This window comes from Agelaius tricolor, unplaced genomic scaffold (assembly GCF_023055355.1).
Source record: "Agelaius tricolor isolate 1412-34295 unplaced genomic scaffold, bAgeTri1.0.p SCAF_8, whole genome shotgun sequence".
NCBI classification, from domain to species: Eukaryota; Metazoa; Chordata; class Aves; order Passeriformes; family Icteridae; genus Agelaius; species Agelaius tricolor.
Window position 1 is genome coordinate 14,849,957 of NW_027269268.1, and position 26,374 is coordinate 14,876,330.

At 44.7% G+C, this 26,374-nt stretch overlaps 1 protein-coding gene across 2 annotated transcripts; it reads left to right on the top strand.

Moving 5' to 3' along the window:
* Positions 1-3,706: 3,706 nt before the first annotated feature.
* Positions 3,707-20,479, top strand: REST (RE1 silencing transcription factor). 2 transcript variants are annotated; one of them, XM_071431698.1, is made up of 4 exons: positions 3,707-3,795; positions 4,863-5,773; positions 11,915-11,998; positions 15,008-20,479. In XM_071431698.1, the coding sequence occupies exons 2-4, from the start codon at positions 4,873-4,875 to the stop codon at positions 16,702-16,704; spliced, it is 2,682 nt and encodes an 893-aa protein (XP_071287799.1). In that variant the 5' UTR covers positions 3,707-3,795; positions 4,863-4,872; the 3' UTR covers positions 16,705-20,479. The 2 variants fall into 2 exon arrangements, with proteins under 2 accessions (XP_071287799.1, XP_071287798.1); XM_071431697.1 differs by having other exon boundaries at positions 3,708-3,799.
* The last annotated feature ends 5,895 nt before the right edge of the window (positions 20,480-26,374 follow it).

Here is a 26,374-nt window from a genome sequence, read left to right on the forward strand (position 1 = left end):
ATATCTTTTTGAAGAGTCTTAGCCTTCTTTGCATATGATATTTTGTACTGTATGAAATGGTGGCTTTGCCAAAGTTTGCCCCTTCGGAGTATCAACTGCTGCCTAAGAAGGCAGCAAAGCCATAACAAATGCAATCTATCCTGTAAGCTTTTCTGAAAGAGCAAAGTGAAGTAGCTAAGTGTGGATAACCTTCTGGAAACTAAAACTGACCCCTATTACACCCACTTCTAGGCAGGAGTGAGAACATGGCATTTGCACTGACCTTGTAAGGTAAGACAAACCAGTGCTGATCACTGATGAGGAGCTTTTTGGAGAAGTAGTTTTAGTATGTGCTGTTCTAGTGATCCTGTTCACCACACAGATGTGGAAACCTTCATGCTGGAAGGAGGGAGGAGGTGCCACACTAGCTGTGAGTCAGAGAATTTTACTGACTCTTTAAAAAAAAGATAATTATTAGATTCCTCCCATCATGAGACCTGTGTCTACTGAAAGCTGTAGAATGAGCTTGTTCAAAAGGATTAAGGCAAGAACTTCTGAGATGTAAGTGATGCTGCATAGAGCTTGAAATTTTGGCCCATTCTGACCTTCAAACATGACATGTCTCATAAGTAGCAAACAAGGCAAAACAAACCAAATGGAGACTTTTTTAACCTAGACAGCAATGCTTTTTCTCCATTAGTACCAAAAGAGATTTCTCTCAGAGCACAATAATGCAAAGTGTATATATGGTGTGAGGCTCTGAATAGTGTTTGTATTGTTAAAGCAGTGCTTGTGGGATCTATTCCTGGCAGTGAAGCATTTAATATTTAATTTTTTTAGAACACTGGAACCATAAACACATTTTACAGTATTAACATAGACAGTTACGGCACATTGGCATACTTGCAGAGTACAAAAGTTGAGAAATCTGGTCAGACTGGTTTTTGAAAAGTGAAAGAGATCTCTGGTGAAATGATAAACATTAAAATACTATTAAGATAACATTAAAAGTGGTGCTTTCAGCAAGCAATCTGGTCACCAGGAAAAAAAAAAAAGAAAAGTCAGACAGTGCAAAAAACCTGCTTCCAGGCAATGAACCAAAAGGGTGCTTATGTCAAATCCAGTTGTGAAATTATACACAAAGGAAAGAACCAAAGTTCCCATAGGAACCCCAAGTCATCTGAAAAGCTTTAACAATTCTAAATGCAGTGCCTTTATTTTTATAACAGATGGATGTTAATATTGAAGTATGCTTTCTATTAGAAACACAGTTTCAGCTCCCTGCTCTCCAGCTGATGCAGGATGGAAACAATCCATATGATTGGTTATGTCAACTTTCTTGTTTTGGCAGAAGTTTTTATTTATGATTGCATTTTTTGCAGACATTACAGGCTTTGATGTGGAACATTTCTTTCATGATACATATTCACTGCAGGACTATCTACATTCAAGCTGCTCAAAAGCATCCTGACCACAAAATAATTGATGTAGCCACTTCCGTGTGCTGCTAAGATTTCTTGGGGTGCACATGTGGGATTTTTTTGGAAAGCACTGGAGAATTAACTGCACTTGACTGCTGGCATAGCTTAGGAGTGGTGTAACTTGGGTTTTAACCTATAAATCTGATGGGGCAGCCCTAGAATTAAGGGGGTTTGGGAACGGCTCAGACTTGACATAGAGCTCAAAGGAGCTTTTCACTTGGGAATGCATCTTTTGTGTTTGCCTAGCATAAGGAGAGTGTTGAGCAAAAAAAGACCTGTCTGCAAATAAGCAAAGTTCTGCAGGAAGAGGTATAGGCAATGACAGTGTCAAAACTACTTACAGAAATTGGAACCCAACTGAAGTTGGGTTAGATTTTTTGGAGCCAGGAGTTCTGAGCCAGTAGCATCCATGTATTTCATAAAGACAAAGCTTTGATGTGAGTCTGTCCCCCTGTGTGCTCAAGCTCCTCTCCCAGGGTAGCTGCTCAGAGCTGTACCCTGCATTAATACCAGAGCATACAAACTACATGTGTCCTGAGAGCAGTGAAGAGGGAGGAAAGATACACAGAGTTTGCAAGGACATGGTGCCTGGGCAAGGGACCTTGGGTTAAGGTTTTAGGGCAACCTCTCACAAATAAATCTGTAACATAATATATAAAAAATATATATAAATTCATAATACATCATAGGTGTATTACAGAGTTTCTCTTCTGGATGATGAAAATGACAGTCAGGCAGATATGGAGGCTGGAGAAAGGAGCTTGCCCTTGGGAAACAGAAATAGCTAGGGTAGGGCCAGGTGGCAAGATTGGCCAGCACACAGGCCACATCTCTGCTGTCCAGGCCAGGAAGGCTGCTCTCACAGGAACAGATCAGGGATACTTTTTAGATTCTCAGTTTCAATATCTAACAAAGTATCTTTATGCTCCTTAAACATTTCCTGATGGAAATTTACATTCTCCAGTTGTTTTTGTTCCTAGGAAAAATCCCATTTGCTTTCCCCAGTTTCAGAGACGTTTCTGCTTTGCCAGCTGGGGTGGCTGGCCCTGCCTCTGCACCCACTGCCAGGCAGGGCAGCACAGCTTGCTTTGAGGCTGGCCAGTGACACAGAGAGAAGGGGTTTTGCAGCCTCCCAGTGATGTCAGCCCAACAGGTGCCCACTCCTGCTGAAAATGTTGAGATTTAGAAATCAGCTCAGCCTGAGGAATTTCAGGGCCAAGGAAAATTTTCCAATAGTTATGGTGAAGAGCTACATGAGTGCCCAAGAGAATAAAGAACCACTGAGAAATTTGGGTTCCTCATTTAGGATTGGTATTGTCACCTAGGCAGGACTGGATGCTGCTATTGAGCTCTCCGTTGCAGCCAGGGAGTGCATGGCTGGGCTCAGCAAAAGCAACTTTTGGGGGTTTCCCCTGGTTTTGGAACAATGAGGACAATCTCTGGAGGTTTTGAGTCCTATGGTTGCATACAGCATTTATGTTTTGAGAGCAGTTTGGGTAGTTTTGTGGCCTAGACCATGGTGGAGCAGGGTGAATCACAGAATCGGTTAGGTTGGAAAAGACCTCTGGGGCCATTGAATCCACCTTTTAACTGAACTCCACCATGTCAGCTAGACCATGGCAAGAAAGGCCACCACATCCAGTCTTTCCTTAAACACTTCCAGAGATGATGACCACCTCCTGGGGCAGCCCATTCCGATGTCTAACCACGTTTTCCATGACTAATATCTAACCTAAACTTCCCCTGGTGCAGCTTAAAGCTCTCCTCTCCTCACTAGATGCCTGGGGGAAGAGATTGACCCCCATCTGGCACAACCTCCTTTCAGTCGATTGTAGAGTGATAAGGTCACCCAGAGCCTTCTTTTGACCAGGTTAAACACCCAGTGCTCTCAGCTGCTCCTCTTTAGACCAGTGCTCCAAACCCTCCACCAGCTTCGCTGCCCTTCTCTGGACTCGCCTCGTGAAGGCGATGCCGTGGGCACCGCCTCGCCGCTGGTCAGATCAGCGTTATCATCCCTGAACGGGACAAAGGAACTCACGGCAGCGGGGCCGGGCACGGACAAACCTCGCGGCCGCCAGCTCTGCCCCTGCCTGGGCACGACCCCTCTCCTCGGCCGGGTGCCCCTTCCCCCTCGCCCGCCCGGTGCCCCCGCCGCTGCCGGGTGACCCCGCTGGGCCCGGCCCCTCCTGCCGGGGGCGGGCGGGGCGGCGCCGCCGCTGCGCGCTGTGTGCTGGAATGCGGGGGCGCCTCCGCCCGCCGCCGCCGCCAGCAGCGCCTCCCGCCCGCCCCGCCCCGCCCCGCAGCAGCCGCGCGGCCGGGCGGCCCCGCGCCGCCGGTGGGTGAGTGAGTGCGGCGGGGCCCGGCGGGGCCGGGCAGGGGGGGCCGGGAGCCGGGCGAGAGGCGCTGTCCAGGGCTGATCTGCGGCCGGCGGGCGGGCGGGGGCGGCCGGGCGGGCCGGCCGCGGGGCGATCAGCACCACGGCTAAGGAGCCGCGCCGGCCGCGGGGGCGCTCGCCGGGCCGCGCCGCCGCCGGAAGGCGAAGCCGTCGCCGGCCGGGCCGGGCCGGGCCGGGCGCAGCCGCAGGCCCGGGGCCCAGGAGCAGGCCCGGGGCGCCGCTCGCTCCCCCTCCCGCGGACGGGCACCGGGTGGGCGCGGCCGCTGTGACCTTGCCGGTACCGAGGCGCTTCCTCCGCCCCGCGCCCCCGCACCGGCGCCGCTGCCCTGCCCTGTCCGCCGCGGGGGGAGGAGGAAGCCGGGCGTCCCCACCGGCCGGCGGCAGCGGGCGGGCCGGGGGCGGCGCGGGGAGGGCGCTTTGTGTGGGCAGGCAGAAAATGGCCGCATGCCTGTCAGGCAGGGAGGGAGGGAAGGAGGGAGGGTGGCGGGGGCACGGCCCGGCCCGGCTCCCCCGGCGGATGTGCGCCGGGCCGCGGGGAGGTCGCCGCAGGGCCGGGCCGCCCCCTTTTGTTGGCGGCCTTGGGCCCGGCGGGGCCCTTGGGGCGGGCGGCGGCCGGACAGGGGCACTCGGCGGGGCCCGGCCGCAACGCTCACCGGCTGGCCCTGCACGCCCCATCCCCCGGTGTCTGGCGTGGCGGGAGCCGCGGGGCCCGGCCCGGGGTCACTCACCTGTGCCGAGCCCCGCCTGGGCCCTGGGACCCCGCTGTCAGCGCCTCCCACCCGTCCTCCACACGGTGGGATCCTGCACCGCACGTAGGGAAGAGCCCAACCACTCCTTAAGGCAAAGAACGAGACCCCCAGCTCCGGGTTCTGCTTCCCGCTGCCCCAGCACCTCAGCAGAGAGCTTTAGTTTTTTGATGTTCCCTGGAGGGCTACTTCGACAGTGCACAGCAGAGGAGACTTTTTCACACTCCGGTGCTTACAGGTGTTCCTTTTCTCTTCCGACAGAATTACTGCCATGGCAACTCAAGTGCTGGGACAGTCTGGTGGGAACAGCCTCTTTCCCGGCAGTTCTAATATTGGCATGGCATTGTCCAATGACATGTATGACTTACAGGACCTTTCTAAAGCTGAGCTGGCAGCTCCTCAGCTTATTATGTTGGCAAATGTGGCCTTGACGGGAGAAGTTAGTGGCAACTGCTGTGATTACCTGGTTGGAGAAGAGAGACAAATGGCAGAACTGACAACGGTGGGGGACAGCAACTTCTCAGATAGTGATGGAGAGGGTATGGAAGATACCCAGACTGCAGAGAGTGACCGTGAGGCACCTGAAAATGTGGAATTAAGCTCCCTTGAGGTTCCTAGTGTGGAAACTCAAGGTCCAGCTGCTTGTTCCCCTCCTAAGACTCCCAGTGTGGACAAAGATGCCTCATTGGAAGCACCGGGTACTCCAGAAAGCACAGAGGACAAGTGTAAGAGCTTGAAGAGCAAACCATTTCGTTGTAAGCCTTGCCAGTATGAGGCAGAGTCTGAAGAGGAGTTTGTGCATCATATCAGGGTTCACAGTGCTAAGAAGTTCTTCGTGGAAGAAAATGCAGAAAAGCAAGCACAGGTGAAGGAGTCTGATTCCTGCACTGCAGAAGAGGTGGATTTCTCTAAGGGCCCAATCCGTTGTGATCGCTGTGGCTATAACACTAACAGATATGATCACTATCTGGCTCACTTGAAGCACCACAACAAAGCAGGGGAAAATGAGAGAGTCTACAAGTGTACCATATGCACATACACTACTGTCAGTGAATATCACTGGAAAAAACACCTAAGAAATCATTTTCCCAGGAAAGTGTATACCTGTTCAGAGTGCTCTTATTTTTCAGACAGGAAGAACAATTATATTCAACATATTCGAACTCACACAGGTAAGTTTTTAATCTTCTTTTGACTGAAATGCAGTAAGACTACTGAGAATATGTGATAAATGAAGGAAGCAGAGTCTTTTTGCAAAGTTTGTTCTATCTGATAAAGCTTTGTGCTCTCTTCTCTGGTGCTACCAGGTTGTAGCCTAGTGGAATTTGCTTTGAGCTCCAGACTGTAGTCCTAGAGGACTGAGGAAATGTCAGGTGCCCAAGAGGAGATGAAGGGCATTCTGTTTAGTAATTTTAAGCCAATTTTTTGAAGAAGACATGACAAAGTGTACCTGTGATAATTGTCAGAGTCCACAACACCGAAACCTGATGTAGTCTAAAACCAAAGCAAGCAGATTGACAAAAGGTGCCTGAATCCCATAGGTCGTTTTGAAAATGGTACCTTTAGACTGAGCTGAAACTTGACTACAATGTAATTACAGAGAAGAGCGAGCCGATATATGCATGCAGAGGAGTTCTCCAGCATCCACAAAGTCAGAATAAGAGTTGAACAGTGAATTAATTCCTTTTAATGCTCAGAGGCTTCATTTTTTCTAGGCCCTGCATCACTGCAGCAGCCAGAAGTAGACACACACTTCTGTTGCCCTATAGGAAGCCTTCCGGGGAGTCTGGCCTGATTTCCTGACTTCTTCTAACCTTGGTTTGTAATTGGAAGAGACAGTGTGAGGCCCCTTTTTTCCCTGGTGTATGGCAAGTGGAAGCAGAGGACTGCAGTGTTGCTGCCGTCCTGTGAGCTGGGACCACAGGTGCCTTAGGAAATACCTTGCTTTTCATCAGAGAGCCTCACCACCCGCGCACATGGGGAGTTCTGACCAACCAAAACTCCTTTTGAGGGGGGGTTAGCGCAGCCATCTCACCTGTCTGGGCCGTGGGGTACAGTTACTTGGCCTCCTGCTCCCTTTTGTGGCAGTGAGAGGGCAATTCAGAGCTTCCTTGCTGCTTCTTAGAAGCTTTTATTTCCACTCTGTCAGGGCTTTTCTGTGGAGAGGGCTCCCTTGCTAGCCATCTTCTAGCGTGCTCACCTGACTTGGTTCCCCTTTACTGTAGACTGTGCTGGCTGAGCAAAGCACTGGGGAATTTCTCCTTTCAAGTCATGTTTTGTCACAGCAGTGGCATGAATGGTTTGGAGGTTTCAGTTCACTTGTCTGCAGCTGTCTGGAAAGGGTGGGCACTCCGGAGGCCTCGGGGCTGGGCTTGAGCTTAAGTGTGCAGGAGTTTGTGTTTGTCAGCTCGCTTTAGTGTCTGCTTTGTTGGGGCTGGTAGGGTCTGCTGGGAATTTTAGTACTTTATTCTTTCCTAAAAATAGCTGCGTGCTGTTGTTCAGTGGATGCCATCAATTTCAAACTCAGTCCTGTCTAAATATTTTTTTCCTAAACAAGTAAACCAAGTTTATTGTGAGAGTTATTAGGAAAATGGTGTTGTTTATCCTTCAGTTAATTTTCTTTGTGTGTTTTGTAGGAGTTAACAGGAAAGAGACCAGGTAAAAATGGCAAAATAGTAGGAGAAAACCTAAATGAATCTTGTGGGGAAGTCATGGCCACATGTGAGCCGGTGCTTCGATTGTTGTCTAGTTTACATTTGCCTCAACTTTAAATTAATCTCTACATATGTTTGTAGATGACATTGGGTCCCCCTTTCCGATTTCTGAAAGTGCTTGTTGACTTTTACAGGAACTAACCATGGAAGCATGTTTGCTGAGGAAGTGCTCTGTTATGACTGCATTTGACCAATTTACCGATGAACTGTATTAAACTTTTTAAAAAATCAAGCGTATCCAGATCCTATTTTTCTCCTTTGAAGACAGTTGTGCAGTCAGGGTTTCTGGTTCTTTTAGTTACTGTAATTAAACTGGAATGAGTGATTATGATTTCAGCATGTTTTAGTGTACCCTTGTAGGTGTTTCTTTGCTACTTCATAACTACATAGTTAAGTTCTTTCAGGCAGTTCTTGCTTGATTAAAAACTTCCAAATATGTTAGTAGAATGATTTAGGAATGTGCCTTGCTTCCAGTAACATTGGTTTTGTGGAGGAGAGTGTTAAAGCTAGAGTACTAGAAGAATTAATAAGCTCCTGGCAAGTATATTTTATACACCAAGCTAAAAGTCTCTGCCAATACTAATGTCTATTGCCTTAAAGAACACAAACAAAACCAGAAGGCACAAAAAATCCCCCCATACAACCCTCACCCAAAGAAACCCTGAAAAAACACCCACAGCTATTTTATAGTCAAAAGTATTTGCAGACTGTTTACATAACAGTATTGAATTTAGTAAAAACTGGCTGAATGATACTAAAATAGCTTTGGATTGTAGTTTTCATTAAAAACTAAAAAAAATATTTGTTGGGAAAAATAAATGGGTTACATCCATCCATCATTTTCTTCCTATTTTATGGATTCAGAATATTAAACAAGAAAGTTGGAATCATTTGTTTCTTTGGTTTTCTGATGGCTAATAGAAAAGCATGTATCCAAAATTATTTAGCCTTTCTCTCCTGTTTTTTTGTTCCTCATCAGACTTTTTTTGTGGGGGAAATGCCTCTTTGCAGTTAATTTGATTCTGTTGTGTTGGAGCCATACAATTTTCTGAAACACTGACTGTACAGAGTGGAGTTTCACAGGATAAATGTGCTGCTGCTGGAGAAGGGCAGTCTCAGTTTTCTACCTATATCCTGGGACTAGTTGATTTAGCTCACTAAAATGGAGTAAAGGAGTAAAAATACTCCTTTCCTCTTTCCTAGGTTGGTTTTCTGCTGGTTAGTGAACTTAGTTGCCTTACTAATGACACATGCAAATACCAGAGCACGTGGCCAGGAGCAGGGAAGGGGGCTGCATGCTAGCACCTTGCATGATTGGGAAAAATACCAATCCTTGGCATGTTTGGGGACCACAGGAAGACAGGCAGAGGTTATCTGCCTGCCTGTTGTTGCTTTCATTCATGTTGAAAAGCAGGTGTCCCAGAACGTGCCCTGTGCTGAAGATACTTGCAGCTTGTGACAGTGCTTGTGGGACAGGCTGCTGACAAATGTTGGGGACCTCGGGCAGAGGGGTGTTTGAAGAACCACCCTACAGGTGGTCATAGGGTTATCACCTGGGAAAGCTACATCTGGAGGGGACTGTCTGCTGCCCAGTAGTGGCTGGCTGGAGGTGCTCAGGACTATCTGTTCCTCTGCTGCTTGGCAGAAAGGACTCTTTGTGTCAGGGACAGATCTACCTGGGCTCGTTTGTGCTCGTTAGATCTTTTATACCAAGTTTTGACTTGATTTACCTGCTGATTTTGGAGCTGTACTACAGGCAAGACAGTGCAGCATTGTTCTCTTTCTTTTTTCTTTATTTTGCTTGTTACAAGAGATTTCTAGAAAACTTCATTGAAAATAATCTGAAGGGCTATATAACTGACATCTGCTTCAGTCAGTCACAATGTTCTGTGTCTAGTTTTGGACTGGTTTGGTTTGGTTTGTGGTTTTTTTTTTGTTTGTTTGTTTTTTTGGTGGTTTTTTTTTGTTTGTTTGTTCGTTTTGTTTTTTAATTTAAATTTTGGTTGTGAGAGGGGATCTTTCTTGCTTGCCACTCTGTTTGATGTTTGATGGAAGCAGATTTATTTCCAGCAGATGGGACTTCTAATGGCATTATAAAAAAAAGGCTTTATCAAGAGGTTTCTGAGGAATACCTTTGGTGCAGGTAGCTCAGTGTGCAAGCTGCAGTTCGAGATCAGGTTTTGCTCAGGGTGAGGGCACAGAGAGGCCATGGGTTGCCAACTCTGTGCTGGTGGTGCCAGCCAGGTGGATGGACACTGAGAGACACAGCAGGAGCCATGAAGTGCCAACTTTTGGATAACAAAGCAGATGAAGACTGGGGAGGCCAGCACGGTGGACATGGAGAAGCTCAGCAGCAAGACCAGAAGACTGGGGAGGAAGAGTGAGATTTGTGTGCAGGTAGATTGTGAGGGTATAAAAGTGCAGGGGTTCCACTCTTGGGTCCTTTTTGGAGGCAACAGTTCCAGGTGTTTCTGTGTTACTGTGCCATGAGTAAGTGGCTTTATGGAATGGGACATCTGAGACTGCTGTGGGAAACCTGGGGTCAAGCTGGTAAGGAAACCTGGTCTGACCCTGTGTGAATGGGACATGCAGAGAATCACAGGGGGCACCTGTTGGGTCACTGGAGCCACCCACCATGAAAGGGCTTCAGTCCCAGCAGTGTGGCCTCAGGAGTGTGACTGGAGAGTCTCCTGCATGGTGAGACTGGGAACTTTCCTTAACAAGATGGTCTTAAACTTGTATGCCGATGTCAGTGTGCCTGTTCATTTGCATAAAATGCCTGCTTGAGCTTTGGCTAGATTGGGGCTTATTCTGTAAGTGTCTTCTGGAGAGGTTTTTTTAATGGCTTGTTTGCATATAATGAAACAGCTTGTAAAATTACAATACAAATCCTTTGGGGAATAGTATTTGACAGAACAGCCTGTACAATGCATTTAATTCTCAAGTGGCAATAACACATTTTAAATTAGTTGTGGTCATTATACTTGAATCTAGTATATTTTGTGGCTGTGCCCTATGTAAAAAAGGCCACGAAAGAAAGCCTGTTTCACATTCCTAATGTTGTAGGTAACTTTACAGATATGAAATTTCAGGTAAATGGGAAGAGATATGACTGAATATTCCAGGACCTTTGGCCACATATTTTTTAATTGTAAGGAGTAATTTAAAATCAAAACCATTTCTTTGTACCAAAAGGACTACCCCTCCCTTGAACATGACTTAATCTTATTGTGTGTATTGTGCCAATCTCCTACCTTGTTTTAATTGGAAAGGGAGAGGAGTTGTGGTTGTTAGGGTGAATTTACCTTTAAACTGCTGATCTAATCAAGAACAATAGTCTAAATGTTTGATGGAAGGAAGAAATGTGGAATTAAGCTGCATTACAAAGGCCGCTTCTACTGCTCTTTTGGCACAGGCCAGCAGTGGAGCCTCACATCGCATGCTGGCAGATGCAGATCTTTGCTGCTGCAGATAAAGCTGTGCCTCTGAAAGTGTACACATACCCTGTGTGCAGGGCTTTTGTGGATGTCCAGGTCTCTGTGATTTAGAGAGCACCTTGGTTGTATACCTCATATGTAGCAAATTTATCAAAATGCTGTAGTGTAATTCTGGCTATGATTTGAATAAGTACTAGGACTGAGTAACTGTCTTTTTCCCTTTTCAGCTTCACTCCTCTCTTCTCTTGTGGATGTCCACCCAAGACTAAAAAGTGTTTGTGGGGAATTCAGTGTGCTAGCAGTTTGGGGCAGACACCCTGGTGCTTATCCGGACCTGCCTAACATGTTAATTATAAAACTGTCTGCCTTTGTTTGGAGCTTGTCTTCACTTGAAAAAGATTTTCAAGTATCATTGTACTGATACAATTTTTAGCTACAATTGCAAGCTGACTGTCCTCAGTGGAGATATAATTTATGGCCATTTAGTTTCCATTAGTTCTCCAGAACCAATAACTCTTCAGGCAGGGGGGTTTGAGTCTTTTGAAATAGGTGTTTATGCTACACTTAAGCTTTTGCTAGCAGCATAGTTGCACTGATCAGGGCATCATGCTTTTCCATGCTGCAAACTATTTTCACTCTGCCAGTAAAACTTTGGAAGCAAAGACCTGCTCTATCTGCACTTGTGTTCTGGTAAATGCAAGTCCAGGTTGAATGGATGGTTGTATTCCATCTTAATCCAAATTAAATATGGAGGTGTCAGGTAAGGTGTGCTTAAGCAAAGCAAGAACATACCTTGTTTCTTACAGGATCTTTCGTGCATCTTCTGAATGTTGGGAGAAGATGCTGTAGGGAAGTCAGGTCTGGTGGCTTAAGGCTTCCTGAAGTTGTCTGTCCTGATAGTCTTTTGGCTGAGGTTACAGTTGGCCCGAGGTGGACATTAGGATGTGCCTCTGTCATATCCTGCCCTTTTACTACCCTCATTCATAAGGCATGACACATTGCAGTGGTCTGGCTTGGGCATTTGCTTCTCACTGTCCCTTTGCTGAGAGATAACATACTCTCAAGTACTGTGTGAGGATGTGTGCCAGCCTCCCCTGTGTGGCTTGGTAACCAGGTTTGGGAATCTGCTGTTTCAGTAACTCCTTTGCTGTTTGTTTTGCAGGGGAGCGACCCTATCAGTGTGCGATGTGTCCCTACTCCAGCTCTCAGAAGACCCATTTAACCAGGCACATGCGCACCCACTCAGGTTGGTATGGAGTGGCAGCAGCGTGGCTGAGGAAAGGGGGTGCCTCACAGTATCACAGCATCCTGCAGTCAGAGGGGACCTCTGGAGCTCATCTGGCCACACCCTGCCTCCAGAAGGGCCACCTAAAGCAGTCTGCTCAGTTCTGTGTGAGATGCCATCTTAGCCAGTAAGGCCTGGGCTTTAGCTCCTTTTTAAATGGAGAAGGTTGTCTTGCTAAAGAATGCTAAGTGTCATGAATAAAACTGATAATGGAAATATATCTTCTTTCTTTTACTTTTCAAGATCTATTCTGATATTCATAGGGCTGCTCTAGTAGTCCTAGTAATCTAGTAATAAATCCAACATCGTGATGATATAGGAACAAATTCTTGTATACTGTCTGCTGTCATAGCTGAGTTCAAATCAGTGAAACTGGGAACATTTTGAGTAGCTGAGAATTTCCTCTGTGATGCCTAGGATTGCATCTCATCCAGGGGTTCTGAGGGAACCCTTAGCTTTTTTTCAGTATGACACAGTGATGTAAATTAGTGTCTGCTTATGGAAAGGAGACACAGGAGGAAAAAGCAAACTCAGAGGATGTTCACAAGTGACTCAGTCTTGTGGCACTAAAAGCCAAAGTAGCAACTTTCACTAGCCTTTATTTCCCATTACTGGTTGTGAGCTGTGGTGTTGCAAACATTTGCTCTCATGCTCTTGCAAATCTTTTTGAATGAATTAACAGCATTTTTGGGAGTTGTAACACCATAGACACAAGCATAGTCGTCCTTTATGACTCTCATAAGGGAGCCTGTGCTTTTGATTTGTTTTTGTAAAATTGAATTGACCAGCCCTAGGTGAATTCATAATGCTGAGAAACAAGAGTTGAAGTCTCCTGAGCAAAAATTGTCTCAATTTCAATTGATGAGGCTTTTAATTGAAACCAGGAGACAGGCAATTTTAACTGTAGTAGAGAGGGGCTTGGGCCCATTAAAAATAGCCAGCTTTAAGATGACATGTCAATATTTTGGTGTGAGAATTTTGTGAATGTAGTATTCTGCTTTCAGAAACAAAAAATATTTGGTTGAGCCTCTGGTTTGCAAATGAACCACCAAATTTGCAAATGGTTTGGTCAATACCAAACCTGGAAACCATTTCAAGAACATGTTGCTCTGCCCTTGTTCTGTGCAAGGATGTCTCAACTCCCCAGGAGGTAAGGAATGGGATCTGCCTGTGGCCCCTGCCTCAAAAGTCTCTGAGGGGAGGCATGACTTTTGCTATCAGGGGTCTTGTCTTAATAGCTCTCCTAAATCCTATTGTATGTTTTGTTGCATTGCCCAGCCAGCTGCACCTTTTCTATAGCAATTTCTGGACTCCTGCAGTTGACAGGCTGGCTGTTTAAGGCCCATGGGTGCTGTAGCTTTCTTTCCATGTTAGACAGCAAATGGCAGTGGTTTAGAGCCTAATTCAGAGCTGGTTTTAGCCGTCTTGGTACATATCCTTTTCACTCGCACAGTAAAGCCCCAGGATTTAGTAGAGGCCATGGACACAAGCTCTTCATGTGCTGTCTTTGAGTTACCCAGTTGCAGCTGCCTCTGAGCACTCTGTGCACTTAGAACAGCTTGTTCATGTATATGTGAGAGAGGCTGTATTTGTCCTCCCAAAGGCAGCACAGAACTGTTCTTTGAAGTGTAGGTGATAAAGGCTCTGTACTTGGAGGAAGGATGAGCAATAAACACATCAAGCTTAAACTTGTAGAAAATGTCCCCAGGAAGTGGGAGGAAAAAAGGAAGTAAAGTGGAGAGGGAGGGAATCAAAGTAGCTCTTCTTTAAATAATAAATAGATGCTGCAGACAGACATGAGACAATCTGGACTCTTAAACAATTGTCCCCCTGCTTCCTGCCAGGGAGGCAGCACAGCCTTTTCTAGAGTTTGTGAGGGTGTTGCAGATCTTGTGGTTAACACACAAACAGGCACCACATCTTCAGTGCAGGCTGGCTGGTCTCCTGAGTCATGCCACACAGCATGCTTGAGTATGGGCAGTGGCTTGCAGGGGTGGGACAAGCACTATTGTATCGTGAGCACAAGGGACTGGAGTGGATTTTCAACATACTGAAGAAGTATCAAGCATTAGTTCTGCAGATCAGTTTTGAGATGCTGGTTCAGAGCTCAGGAGCATCCCAAATTCCTCAGCTAAATTTGCACATACGCAGATGCTCCCAAAGTATTTCTGGACTTGAGTTGTTGCACTAGAAGTGTTTTTCCTGTTTGCTTTGATGTGTAAGGGGAAAGCTGCTTCTGCTGCAGTGGCATGCACTAAGCAGAACATTTCAGGAACACTTCTATAGGAGTCATTACACTAATGTAAATGCAGATTTTAATAGTAACGTGATGGCTGTGGACTGCAATTGGTTGCCTTGCCAAGAGTAGCCTGCAGCCAAAGCACTATGTGTGTTTGAGGCACCAAAACAGTGAACACAATTTTTTCAGAGGTAAAGATCATCTGGACACCCCTTTCATGTTCTTAGGTTTTGCTAGCTTCTTTTCCCTCATTTCCTTTTCAATGCAAACATGAAGTATGCTAAATCTGTATAAAGTTGGACTTTTTTGAAACGTTTGTGTGAAACCGCTATTCATCAAATGTTGCATTTCCATTTTTCTACAATGCATTCAATGGACCAGTTGGGTATGGATTCCATTTGCTAATATTACTGTAGAGAGATCTCTGCCGGTATGTATGCCTAGCCAGAACCTGTGACGTTGTTACTGCTTGTTTGGTTTTGGATCCCCTTCCTCCCAGCCCTCACTCCTTCTCTCTTTTTTTTTTTGTATTTTGTTCTTAGTGTCTTGTGAATGTGTTTGTGACTCGTGGATTTCTTATGTTGACTTTGCTTAATTTTAAAGGCGCATGGATATTTTTTTTTTATCCTTTAAAGTTTTATATTCCTATATCTGTATTAGTGGGAAGTAAGTGCTCCACAACCACTGTGCTTAATAATCACCATCATTCCCTTCCATCCTTCCTCCCTTAGGTGAAAAGCCATTCAAATGTGACCAGTGCAGCTATGTGGCCTCAAACCAGCACGAAGTGACTCGTCACGCGAGGCAGGTGCACAACGGGCCAAAGCCTCTGATCTGCCCGCACTGTAACTACAAAACCGCTGACCGCAGCAACTTCAAAAAGCACGTGGAGCTCCACATCAACCCACGCCAGTTTCTCTGCCCTGTCTGTGACTATGCAGCATCTAAAAAATGCAACCTGCAGTATCACATCAAGTCCAGGCATCCCGATTGTTCTGACATCACCATGGATGTCTCGAAGGTGAAGCTACGGACTAAAAAGAGCGAAGCTGACTTTTCTGAGAGCGGTAATGACAAAGTGGAGAAGGAACCAGCAAAAGGGGATTCGGCTGCAAAGAAAACGGAGAAAATCGTGAAGGTGGAGAAAAAAGATAATTCGGCAAAGGAAAAGAAGTCAGCGAGCAATGTTTCTGCAGGCCAGGTGACAACCAGAAGTCGGAAATCGGCTTCAGAAAACAAGGAGGTGGATATTAAAACCGAGAAAAGTACTGAGAAAACATGTAAAACAAAGAAGGTCAAAAGAAAGGCAGAGACTGAGGCAACTTCCTCAAAGCAAGAGCCTGCAAATGATACCTCAGTAGTAACAAAAAAGAAAAAGAAAGTGGAAGCTAAACCCAGAGACTGTAAGGAAGCTCAAAAAAGTGGTGTTGCACCAGAGGAAGAGCCTAAAAAACAAAATTCTTGTCTCAAGAAAAACAGAAAAAAGAAAGCTCTGAAAATTAAGCACAGTAAAAAAAGCAGTAAACCTGATCAGGAGAAGATTGAGGAAGAGGAGATGCCAGATGAGTATCCTGTCACTAAAGAAGATGGAGGTGTGAAGCTGGATACTGAGGACAGTGACCAGAAGGAGCAGGATCCCACTGACACAGTGGCATTAAACAACAACGGCGGTCATGCTCTCAGTGGGGAGAGCACTGATCCCAAAGGAAGCTGCATCCAAGGTCCAGGGCAGCTTTGTCTGCCAGCTCAGGATGCCAACACAGAAGGTGAGGTAGAGGACCAAGAAATGCCTGCGGCAGTAGGAGAGAGTGAAGACACTGGTGGTGCAAAAGAGGAGGAGAGACAGGCGGACAAAGGGGAAGATGCTTGCTCTGAGGAATCTTCCCATGCAGTGTCTTCTGAAAAAAGCGTGGATGTGCTCATGGATGTGGTACCAGATCTGGCACCTGAGAAGGAGCCAGAGGAAACTGCGGCAGAAACTGAGACTAACTCCAGCCTGATGGACCTGACCAAGACATGCCTGCCAGCGACAGAGTCAACAGGAGATGCTGTGCCAGCGCCTGTGCCCGCAGCAGGGTGTACACAAAGCCCTAAAGTGGCTCTGTCCTTACCTCGGGATAGCACAGCCGTGAATGAATCTCAGGAAATGGAGGAGGATGAGGGCATCCACAGCCACGAAGGCAGTGACATCAGTGACAACATATCCGAAGGGAGCGACGACTCGGGGTTAAATGGTGCTCGCTCTGTACAAGAGGAAACAAGCCCAAAGATGTCACAAGGAGCTCCGGACACCGCGGTGGCCAGGGAAAACTATGTGTGCATTTTTTGTGACCGCTCATTTAAAAAGGAAGGTGAATACAGCAAGCACCTCAACAGGCACTTAGTTAATGTGTATTATCTTGAGAAGGCAGCAAAAGGGCAGGAGTAGAAATAGCTGTGGTTTGGGGAATCTTCTTTTGTAAGATCTTACACAGCTTATGTAAAAATACTGTAGATTTTTTTTTTAAGCACGGTTTGCTTTAGTGTCTGCATTGGTTTCTTTTTTGATTTAGGTTTTTTTTTTTTTAAGTTGAAAATATTTTTGACAACTTTATGTGTCATGGTGAACTCATTAACTATTGGATCTCTTAATTAGAGAAAGCAGGTAGGGTGTATGAGGTTGTGTCCTATAAAGTCACTGTAAGCTTCTAGTCTATTAGCTTATGCAGCTCTTTTATAAACTGAGTTTTAGGAACAAGACTGGAGCTAACAATATACAAGTTGGATGTTTATAGAGCCACTGGCAAAAGTTGCTTTTTGTTCTAGCAGCCAACTCTCTTTTTCTCCCTTTTTCCCTTTCCCTTTTTTTATTTTAGTTCTTTTCAATGTATCTTGATGTTCAAAGTGTTAAACTACTTGATGGTTTTTCTACCAGGAAGATAGCTTCTATTACATAAAGAGCACTTTGTAAAAGAAATAAAAGTTGGCTAGTGATGAACAGAACTGTTTAAGCTAATTACAATTATGAACGTACATTTCAGGTCCCCTAAGCATGAATGATGAGCCAAAATTTGAGAGCTGTCCTTCCAACTTTTGATTGGAGAACCTCTGTCTTGATTAATATCTTAATCACTGATCTGTAATTGGCTTTGTTGTGGGGGAGCAAGTTTGTTATTTTTAATTCCTGCTTTTTGTTTTTTGATTGTGCTTTAAGGGCTTAAAATGTTGCACTTGTTTTTGATTTTTACCTATGCAGTTTAATCTTCTAGGAATAGTGCTTGTGCAGTATATGTACACTTTATATATGCATGTTTGGTTTTGTATGTGTAAGTTTTTTTATTTGGAGATGTTCAGACTTGTTGCTTACAGTGGGACAGTTTTCTGTGGCAGTTTTCTGTGATGCTCCTTACTGCAGATTTTTCTTGTTTTCCTGGGGTGTGATTAACTGTGCATGAAGTTGCTGAAATTATGAACTGCTTGGCTATGTATTTTTTACTGTGTTTAGAATTGTAGAGTCCTTGAGCAAAACGATATCAATGCAGTTCCAAAACACTTTTACAGGATTTATTCTGTCATGGAAATGCCACTTCTGATACTTTGAATACACATGCAGAGTAATAAATTCTGATTTATAATTTGAGATCACCAGACAGGAAAAGAATCTCTCTCAGTGGAAACAGTCTGCAGATTCTGCAAGTCTGGAATTTTTTTTTCCCTTCCAATTTCATTTTTGTGGTGGATAGCAGTCAAATTTCATGAGCTTTAAAAAAATAAAATAGTAGCAGTGATATAATCTAACATCTCATACACAAAAAAACCCAGCAAACAAATAAAGATGAATCAACTGGTAAGCAACAAACCTGGCATTTAAAATCTGTAGGAATTTCTGCTTCATATTAATTCAAGTTGCATTTAATAAAACCATCCTGCTTCCATGCAGAGAGAAACATGCAAGCTATCAGATTGTCATCTCAGGTCTGCATGTCATACGAGGAGTTTTTAATTCTAAACAGATTTAATTTCCAGTACACACAAATGCAAGAGAGATTGCATACCTGACTGCTTGTAGCCAACCAGCAGCAAAATGTAAACAAAATCCAAACCAGCAGGGAAGAGGCAAAACCCTCCAGGACCCATCTGTGCACTCTTCTGACTGTCATTAGCTGCCTTTCCAGTGGGAGCAGTTGAGGACAGCTCCAAAGAAGCAAATTTGGAGACAGGTGTTACTTGGGGAGTGGAGTTGAAGAGCTCAGACAGCATTTGTCAGAGCATTTTATTGCAAGTAACTTTCTCTGTGTAAGCTCTGGAATAAACCCCATTCTTCACTGTGTTGTCCCCACAGCATCTTCCCCTCCAAACAAACCCACTGCTGTGAATGAATTGAGAGCAACAATGCTACATTGCTTCTGCTTTTGGGAGAGATTGGTAATAGGAGGCCAAAGATTTGAGAGGGAAGGCATCCCTCATGGCAGAAATAAGTTGTATAATGTATAGTGAGTTTCTGTTTGCATAGATAGTGTTCAATCTTTACCTTGGCTGTGACAATCATTGTCAACTCAAGATCAAGTTGCAACTATATTTATGTTAAACATTAAGAAAACAAACCTAGCTGAATTGTTTTCCTAAACTAGCAGTTGTAATAGTTTTAGATGTATTTTTTTTTCATAATAGTGTTTCTTTATATATAAATGTTGCCACCATTTGTGAGTGATGTGAGCAGATGCTGGGAATTCCAGTGCTGTGTAGAGGTTTAAAGCTCCCTTCCTATCCTTGCGAAGAGCCTTTGCCATTTTGTGAGAGACTTCAAGGACTTTAGCTATGTTCAAGTAAACTCATGGACTGGCCTGATAATTTTTTCCTGTTATTTTTTTTTATGAAAACAATGCTGTTAACTGACTTTGAAGTTCTCTCTGTGAGACAAAAGCAAAGGTGATTCTCTGAAATACTGTGCTGCACATTTCTGTGAAGTGGTCAAGGTTTCAATCCTTGATCTGACAAGAACTCTTCAAAGACAACAGTTGGCTCCTCTTTGGCGGAGTTTCCTACCACAAGACGAGAAACTGAAAATAAATTATTAACATATTAAGAAGAAGAAAAGTTGAATTTTTCTGTCTGAGACCCATCAAGAACATCCTGAACTAGCTAATCTCGGTGCAGAACTGTGTTGGAATTCTCTGCAGGGTTTGGGATTATGTTACAGTAAAAAGGCAAGGATGTAATGCATTATGTTTATCTCAAATGTTAGGCACTGCTAATATGAGTATTTGAGGGGGAGTGTGGATCACATAGCCCACCATATGTGGTGGTCTTACATTGCTGTGTCTCCCTTTAAACAATGCCCTTTTTTTTTTTTTTTTGGTCTTTTTCAATATTGTTAAATTATTTTGTGTTGGTTTTGCCAATGCTAGCATGTTTGTGTTTTTTGGCAATAATACCTGTATTTGTGTTCAACCTCCAATACGTGGTTGGAAGGATTAGCATGCTGATATACCCCTACACTGCCAGCCCTTGGTTGAGTCTTGTGTTTTGGGCTTTTTCTGTATGAATCTATACATTCAAACTAACTGCCCCAAAAAATGGTCAAGAAATGGCTAGCTAGGCACCTAAAATCCATGGTTTGCAATTGTTGTTTCTGGGTTTTGATGAACTAGGCTGGAACTTCAGTCATTTAAAGAAGAATGTTTAACAGCTGACAGGCCAGTTAAGATTCAGTAAAGTCATTGATTTCAACTGATTTAATGTAGCTGAAAGGTATTAAATCAAATTCAAGAGTTTTCTTGAATGTCAGTTGTATAGATATGTGACGTGGATATGATATTAACAGAATCCAAATAGCTAAAGAAATTGTTTTATGTGTACATATATTTTCCCCTCTCTAAAATTACACTAGCTAACAAACTTTTGTAAGCTGGCATGGAAACATGTTTATGATGTTTAGTTGCACCATGTTTGATGCTTTTACAGTGCAATACTTGTATTCTCTGAATTAAACCAAAGGTAATTTTTTTCATGCTCTCTACTGTAGTGCATGACAGTCTTTTCTGCATTTGTAATAGATGTAAAACGAGCCAGATCATACTTCCTGTTTTTACCTAAATCATGTATAAGAAGTCTTTTGTTCAAAATGTAGTATAAAGTTAAACTAAATTGCATTATATTAACCTTTACAAGTGTATTTTCCTAAGCATAGTTATGATTAAATAAACTTTATTAAGGAACCTTCAGCTTCTATCTTCCACTTATTAATGGCTGTGGAAGCCATTTGTAATTAGAGCCAGGAGCACTGCCAGTGTCATCGACAGAGCTCCTGAGGACCTCAAGCCAGGCAGGTGAGCCTGGGGGAGTCAGTACAGAGATGCCAGACTTGACTGCAGACAGGGACAGTGGCTCCAGAAATATGTTCTTTTTCCTTTTCAGCATATTGTTTTCATTTCTCTGCCCACTTTTGTAAGGTCAGGGCACAAGGTGGGGGCTGCACACAAATGGACAAGGTTCAAATGCAATGCTGAACCTGTTTGTGATTTGGAAGGATGGGCCCAATGGGCATGAAGGGCAATATTCTCTGCCACCAGAGAAGAAGTGCAGCTTGATGGAAGCTGTGGAATTTAAATTTGAGTTTCAGAGGTAATGCAGGTGACAGTGGAAATGTGGTTTTGTGAGCTGTGTGGTTGTTACCCAAGCAGCAAAGAGCTGCGTGCAGTGCTGCCACAGGATGTAGCCTTGGGGGCTGCAGTGCCCAGGCAAGGGCAGGCTTGGCTTGCTCCTCCTCTAGGCTGCCTGTGAGCAGTTCATGGTATGGACAGGGAGCAGGAGTGGTGCCTGAGCCTGCCCTCGGGCTGCAAGGGGGTTGTAAGAGTGTGGCACAGAGATGGCAGGGGCTGGGTACCTGAGTGCCTCTTTGCCTGTGCTGAGTTAATGATTTCAAGCTGGATCAATAGAGGAGGCCCTGCCCTTTGTACCACCAGCTCGTGCTGCCCCCCACTCTCAGGAAGGTGTTCCTGGGACAAGCTGCCTTATCTAGAGAACCCCAGTGGGCTGGCAACCTGAGAAATAATTTTCCCTTAACCCTGCAGTCAGGTCATCCTTATCTTTGACTAGTTCCTTGCAGCCTGGCAGAAGATCAGCTATTTTTTTTCCCAGTAGAAAACCAGGATAAAACCCACTAAGCTGAAAACATGCTAAGAACCTGCTTTGTGCCAAGTTGTTTTTTAACAGAACCAGGTAGCCAAGCAGAAGTGCACGGCTCTGCAGTACCTTGCAGGGCAGCAGAAGATCCTGCCCCCAAAAGGTGACTTGGCTTGTGTGAGGGATGGCTTCGCTTCCTCATGGCCTGTATGGGGAGAGAGCAAGCTCATGTCTTAATTCAGCTGCCTTATTCAGGCTTTGCTAATGCTCTGAAGGAGCTGAAATGCTAGGTTCCTGATTTTGGTTTGGTGGTTGTCTTTTGTTTGTTTTTAAAGGTTAGCCATGCTGACATAAATTGCTTTACCACTGTTCTTGTATACAAGTGTATATATGTATAATATAAGCTATATGTAGGAAAGGTAGATCTAAAAAGATAGATCCTTCCCTTGCCCAGGTTGTATTTTTAACCTTAGGAAACTGAGCTCTCTGCACGTCCCCCTTGTCTGGGAGCACCAGACCTGCAGCAGTGCACCCTGCCTCAAGCCAGGCAGCTGAACCTGTCCCTTGCCCCAGGGCTGACCAAAGGAGCCCTGTTGGTCTCATCAGCCCTGTTGAGGTCAGAGTGCTCAAGCTGCTGTCATGTGCAGCACAGGCTGTGCTGCAGCTGAGGGACAGATGAGGTTTATGGCTGGGTTCATTTCCATCAAAAACAGCCAAAGCAGAGTTATGGCAAAACATTGGAAGGGAAGTGACGGTCCCTTGGTGGGGATGCCAGGGACAGGGATGGTGACAGTGCCCTGAGCCACTGCAGAGTGCAGCTATCAGCTCATATATAGATGTCACTCAGCAACTTAACTCTTCAGGTGAGATGTCTTTGGATAATTTTAATAAAAATTGGAATGTGAGTAGGTGCTTAATCTCTGGGAACTCAATGTCAACCTCAGTTTTAGCACAGTAGCAGGAAAAATGGAGAGTACCTCACTTCTGCTCTCATCCCTTCCCATCTTCTCTGCCCTCAAATTCAAAAGAAAAAGTTAAAATGACCATGAAGTTACCAATAACCTTTAAGTTCATTTTTAGGTGAATAGCTTCCCTACTCCCCATGGCAGAACTAGAGACATGTTTGTGGTGGTTTTTTTTACACAAATCTGCTCTTTCTCTTGCTCTGTTTTAATTCTAGTATCCTGAATTCTTTGTCACAGAATTCTCATTCAAAGGTTTCTATGCCTTTTTTCAAGCATTAGCCAGCAAACCCTGGAAATGCTCTGACAATTCAGGCAAGAATTGTCCCTATTTTACACAACAATCTATAGAGACAAGCAATGTAATTGAAGTTAAACTAAGAGCTTAGTAACTTACAGCACAGATCCTGAGTGACTCCTATTTGCCACTTCTGATTAAAAAACAACCACCAAACCCTGTCTTTTCTAAGCAGTGCTGGTCCCTACAAAGTGTATGCATTCCTGGGCTGCTCCTCCAAGCACCACTCCTGGGGCTGGGGGTCTCCTGTTGGTTCCCTGACATAACCCTTAGCCCCAGGCAAGGTTTCTTGCCTCAGCATGAACTTGCAGGTTATGTTTCCTTCCCTGGCAAGGGCTGAACTCCAGTGAAATGCCCCTGGACTGGCTGGAGCTAAGCCAACCTCTATCTAGGGGTTGTACCTTGCTCTGTACTCCATGGTTGTGACCCAACTCCTGCCTGACAGCTGAGGGCACGAGCTGACCTCCTTTGGAAATGGACACCTGTTTCTCCAGCCAGCTCTCTTCAGGAAAAGTCCCCTGTTTTATCCTTGGGTCTCTCCAACCTGATGATCTCTGTCGTCTTCTGCCTTTTCTATGGTCTTTAGTGTGTCCCTCACTGCTATTGTTACAGCAATGTGGCACTAAAGAGATCACCAAAACTCAGGTCACTGCTTAAGGAACACAGAGGAAAGGTAATGTTTTCTTTTCAAAGTAAGTAATCTGGTTTTGACCTCGAATATCTGGCAGTGGGTGAAAACAATGGGACAAAAATTTCTGGTCAGTCTCAACACTTGGTTTCAACTTTGAGCCTGTCATTCAGTGGCAGTTCTGTAGTGTCTTATCAAGAAAGAAGATTTTTAAATTACAACTGTCTTCCAACTCTCCTAGAATTTTTTTGGCCTGATTTTGATATTATAGACCCTAAAATGGTCTTTGGATACCTTGATTAATTTTCCTCTAAAGGAAAAAAAATATAACAGACTGAAAAAAGGGGACAAAGTCACAAAACCATCTCCTCCTGAAGATGGGCAGCAAGAAAGAAAAGATGTGCCCAGCTTTATGGGAGATACCAGTCCTCTGAGGGCTGAGCACTGCAATGTTTCCCTTCTGGTTTGTGCCAGCATGGAAGCAGAAGGGCAGGCAAGAAAGGCAAGGGACCACTAAGGGACCTGACTGGGATGAGATGAGGAACCCACAGTGAAATTCACGATGGAGTAAGTTGTTGTTACTAACAAGACAGGCCTCCTCTCGGCTGTAGCCCACCTTCATGGTCGGTGACATGTGGCAGCACCTCCCACCTTGGTTTCTGCAGTGGAACCAAAGTCTCACAGCTGATGAGGTGACCTAGAGAAAGGCTGGTGTCCCCACTGAAGGCCTTTCAAAAGGTCCTTAAAGAGGACCAGTGGAAATTCTCCTTGTTGCCATATGAGCAGAGACTGAGAGCTGACAACTTCAACAGGAAAGAGAGAAAGCCTGGGGGTTTGTCCAGATTTTTTTTTTTAACTGAAAACTCTGAATTTACAGAAAAATCCATGTGGAAATGTGGTTGACCCTTCCCACTGCATCTTGCTTTCTCCAGTAAATACCACTCTGTTGTGCCCTGTAAACCCTCTGTAATTCATTAGATATCCATCCAAATGTGATGCAGATGTGCTTAGCTCAGTGTTACACGGCGTGCCAGGGGAAAAGCCACCTAAAACTAGGTGATACTCTAGTCCTTGTAACAGTATTTGTAGTTTAGGTGTTGCCAGAGATCTCTGGCATCCTGAGGCAGGATTCCCTGGTGTTTCAGGCGGGAGGGAGCTGTGCAAGCCCGCAGGCATCGCTAGATGGTGCCGCAGTCCGCAGCTCCAGCGCTGCCCTCGCAGCCTCAAGGAGCGGCAGCTTCGGGCTCGGGGATGCTCGGGACACCGGGCTGGGCATGAGGAGCCCGGGTTGCTTTTCCAAAGCTGAAAACAAGAATCAACTGCGTTTTTCACAACGTTCCTAGTTAGTGAAACGCTTCTAGGCAAAAATCGTGCCAGAAATATGATCACATTTTCAAGCAGCTGTAAAATTTTATAGATGAAGCAAATGAGCAGCTCTTAGGAAAGGCATAACAGCTGCAGCAGAAGAGGTAAATGACATGTTTATGTGACACTGAAGCCTACGAACCCTCTCTGTCACCCCACTGTGAGGAGTCAGAACGTGGTGCAGAGCACTGATGGTGCTGGTTTCTGTGTGTCCCCAGATACTCTGAAAAGGAAATGCCTCTGGAACCAGAAACAAACACTTTCTCTGAGCAGCATTCTTCCCAGAACATCCAGGAAAACAGAGGCTGTCAAAGCTGTGAGCCAAATGACAACTCAGTTGGTTCTTACCCACTGGGTTTGCTTCCACCTGATGAGAATTTGGTTGTCAAAAAAAAAAAACAACCTTATAAAAAGTCCAGAAAGTCTGGACTTTTTTTTTTCTTTTTTTTCCCCCCTTCCTCCTCCTAAGGAATATTTCAACCTTTGAGCACTTGTCTATGACCTGAAGTAGGATTTGAAAATGTTGAAAACTGTTGAAATAGCATAACTTCATTGCAATTTCTCTCCCTGTGGACTTGAAATAATTACTGTAAAAAACACAATTTGCCTTTTTGTTGAAGTTGGTTTCCATTAGGGAACCCTCTAATGGATCATGTCCAGCTGGCTCTGGAGGTTAGATTTGTATGCCCTGCTTTCCTTTATCTCTTCCCTTCTGGCCTTTGCTCTCTTCCTTGTGCCTAGTCATTAATGGGTTATTATGCTGCAGATCATGAGCTTGCATTTGCATGGTAGTTTTTATAGCCTTCAAAACCACAATGTGTATTTATTTCAGAAAGTGAACAGATAAAAGCCTTGGTCAATAAGTAATTTCTTTACTCCATTGTGTACTTACCCCCATATTGGTAACAGTAAGACAAAGGAAGAAGTTTTCCAGGAGTCTGCTGGGGCTGGCCAAATGTTTTCACTGGAACACTTTCACAGACACAATGTTCTTCAGTTATTCTAAACCTCCACAACCTTAGCACAAACAGAATTTGGACTTCTAGTGAACATCCAGCAATATGTTTTCATATTTTAAATAATTTTTTGGTTGAGCATTTTTAGAAATAAAAACAGCCTTAACAATTATTTTACAGATTAGTTGACTTAATCTTCTGTTGCTTACCAGCTGTCATCAAAATTGATAAGCTCATAAATCTCTTGGCTAAGTTTTTAACAAAATGCAGTTCAAAATGAGAGAAAGGCAAACAGTGACCATGTTGAGGATTCTGGGGTAGCTCACTGAGACAACCAGTTCCAAAATTTGAAGGTCATCAAGTACCTGTATTACATGAACACTTTAACCATCTGAACTATGTGGCTCAATATTTCATACAGATTAAACTCCAACAGATTTTCCCCTTAGTAGAGGATCTGCCAATAGCAATAATTCCAGTAGGAATTTCAACTGCATTTGTCCTACTTAGTTATAGTGGAAATGAGTGAGTGGAAAAAAACCAAGAAGAAAGGAAGAAGAAGCTATAGAAATGCTGTACACATTTCAGACTTTCTCTGTGTGGGTTAATTTCCCAGAGTCTGGAATGGGATGGCACTACTTTGGCCAGCTTAGGTTAGGTATCTTAGGTCAGAGATCTGTTCCCAGCAGGTAGGGCCAAAGGTCACTAAAAAGCAATTTCGGAACAGCTGCTGGATGAAAAAAAAAAAGGAAAACAGGCCTTCCATGAACAGGATGCCCCTGTCT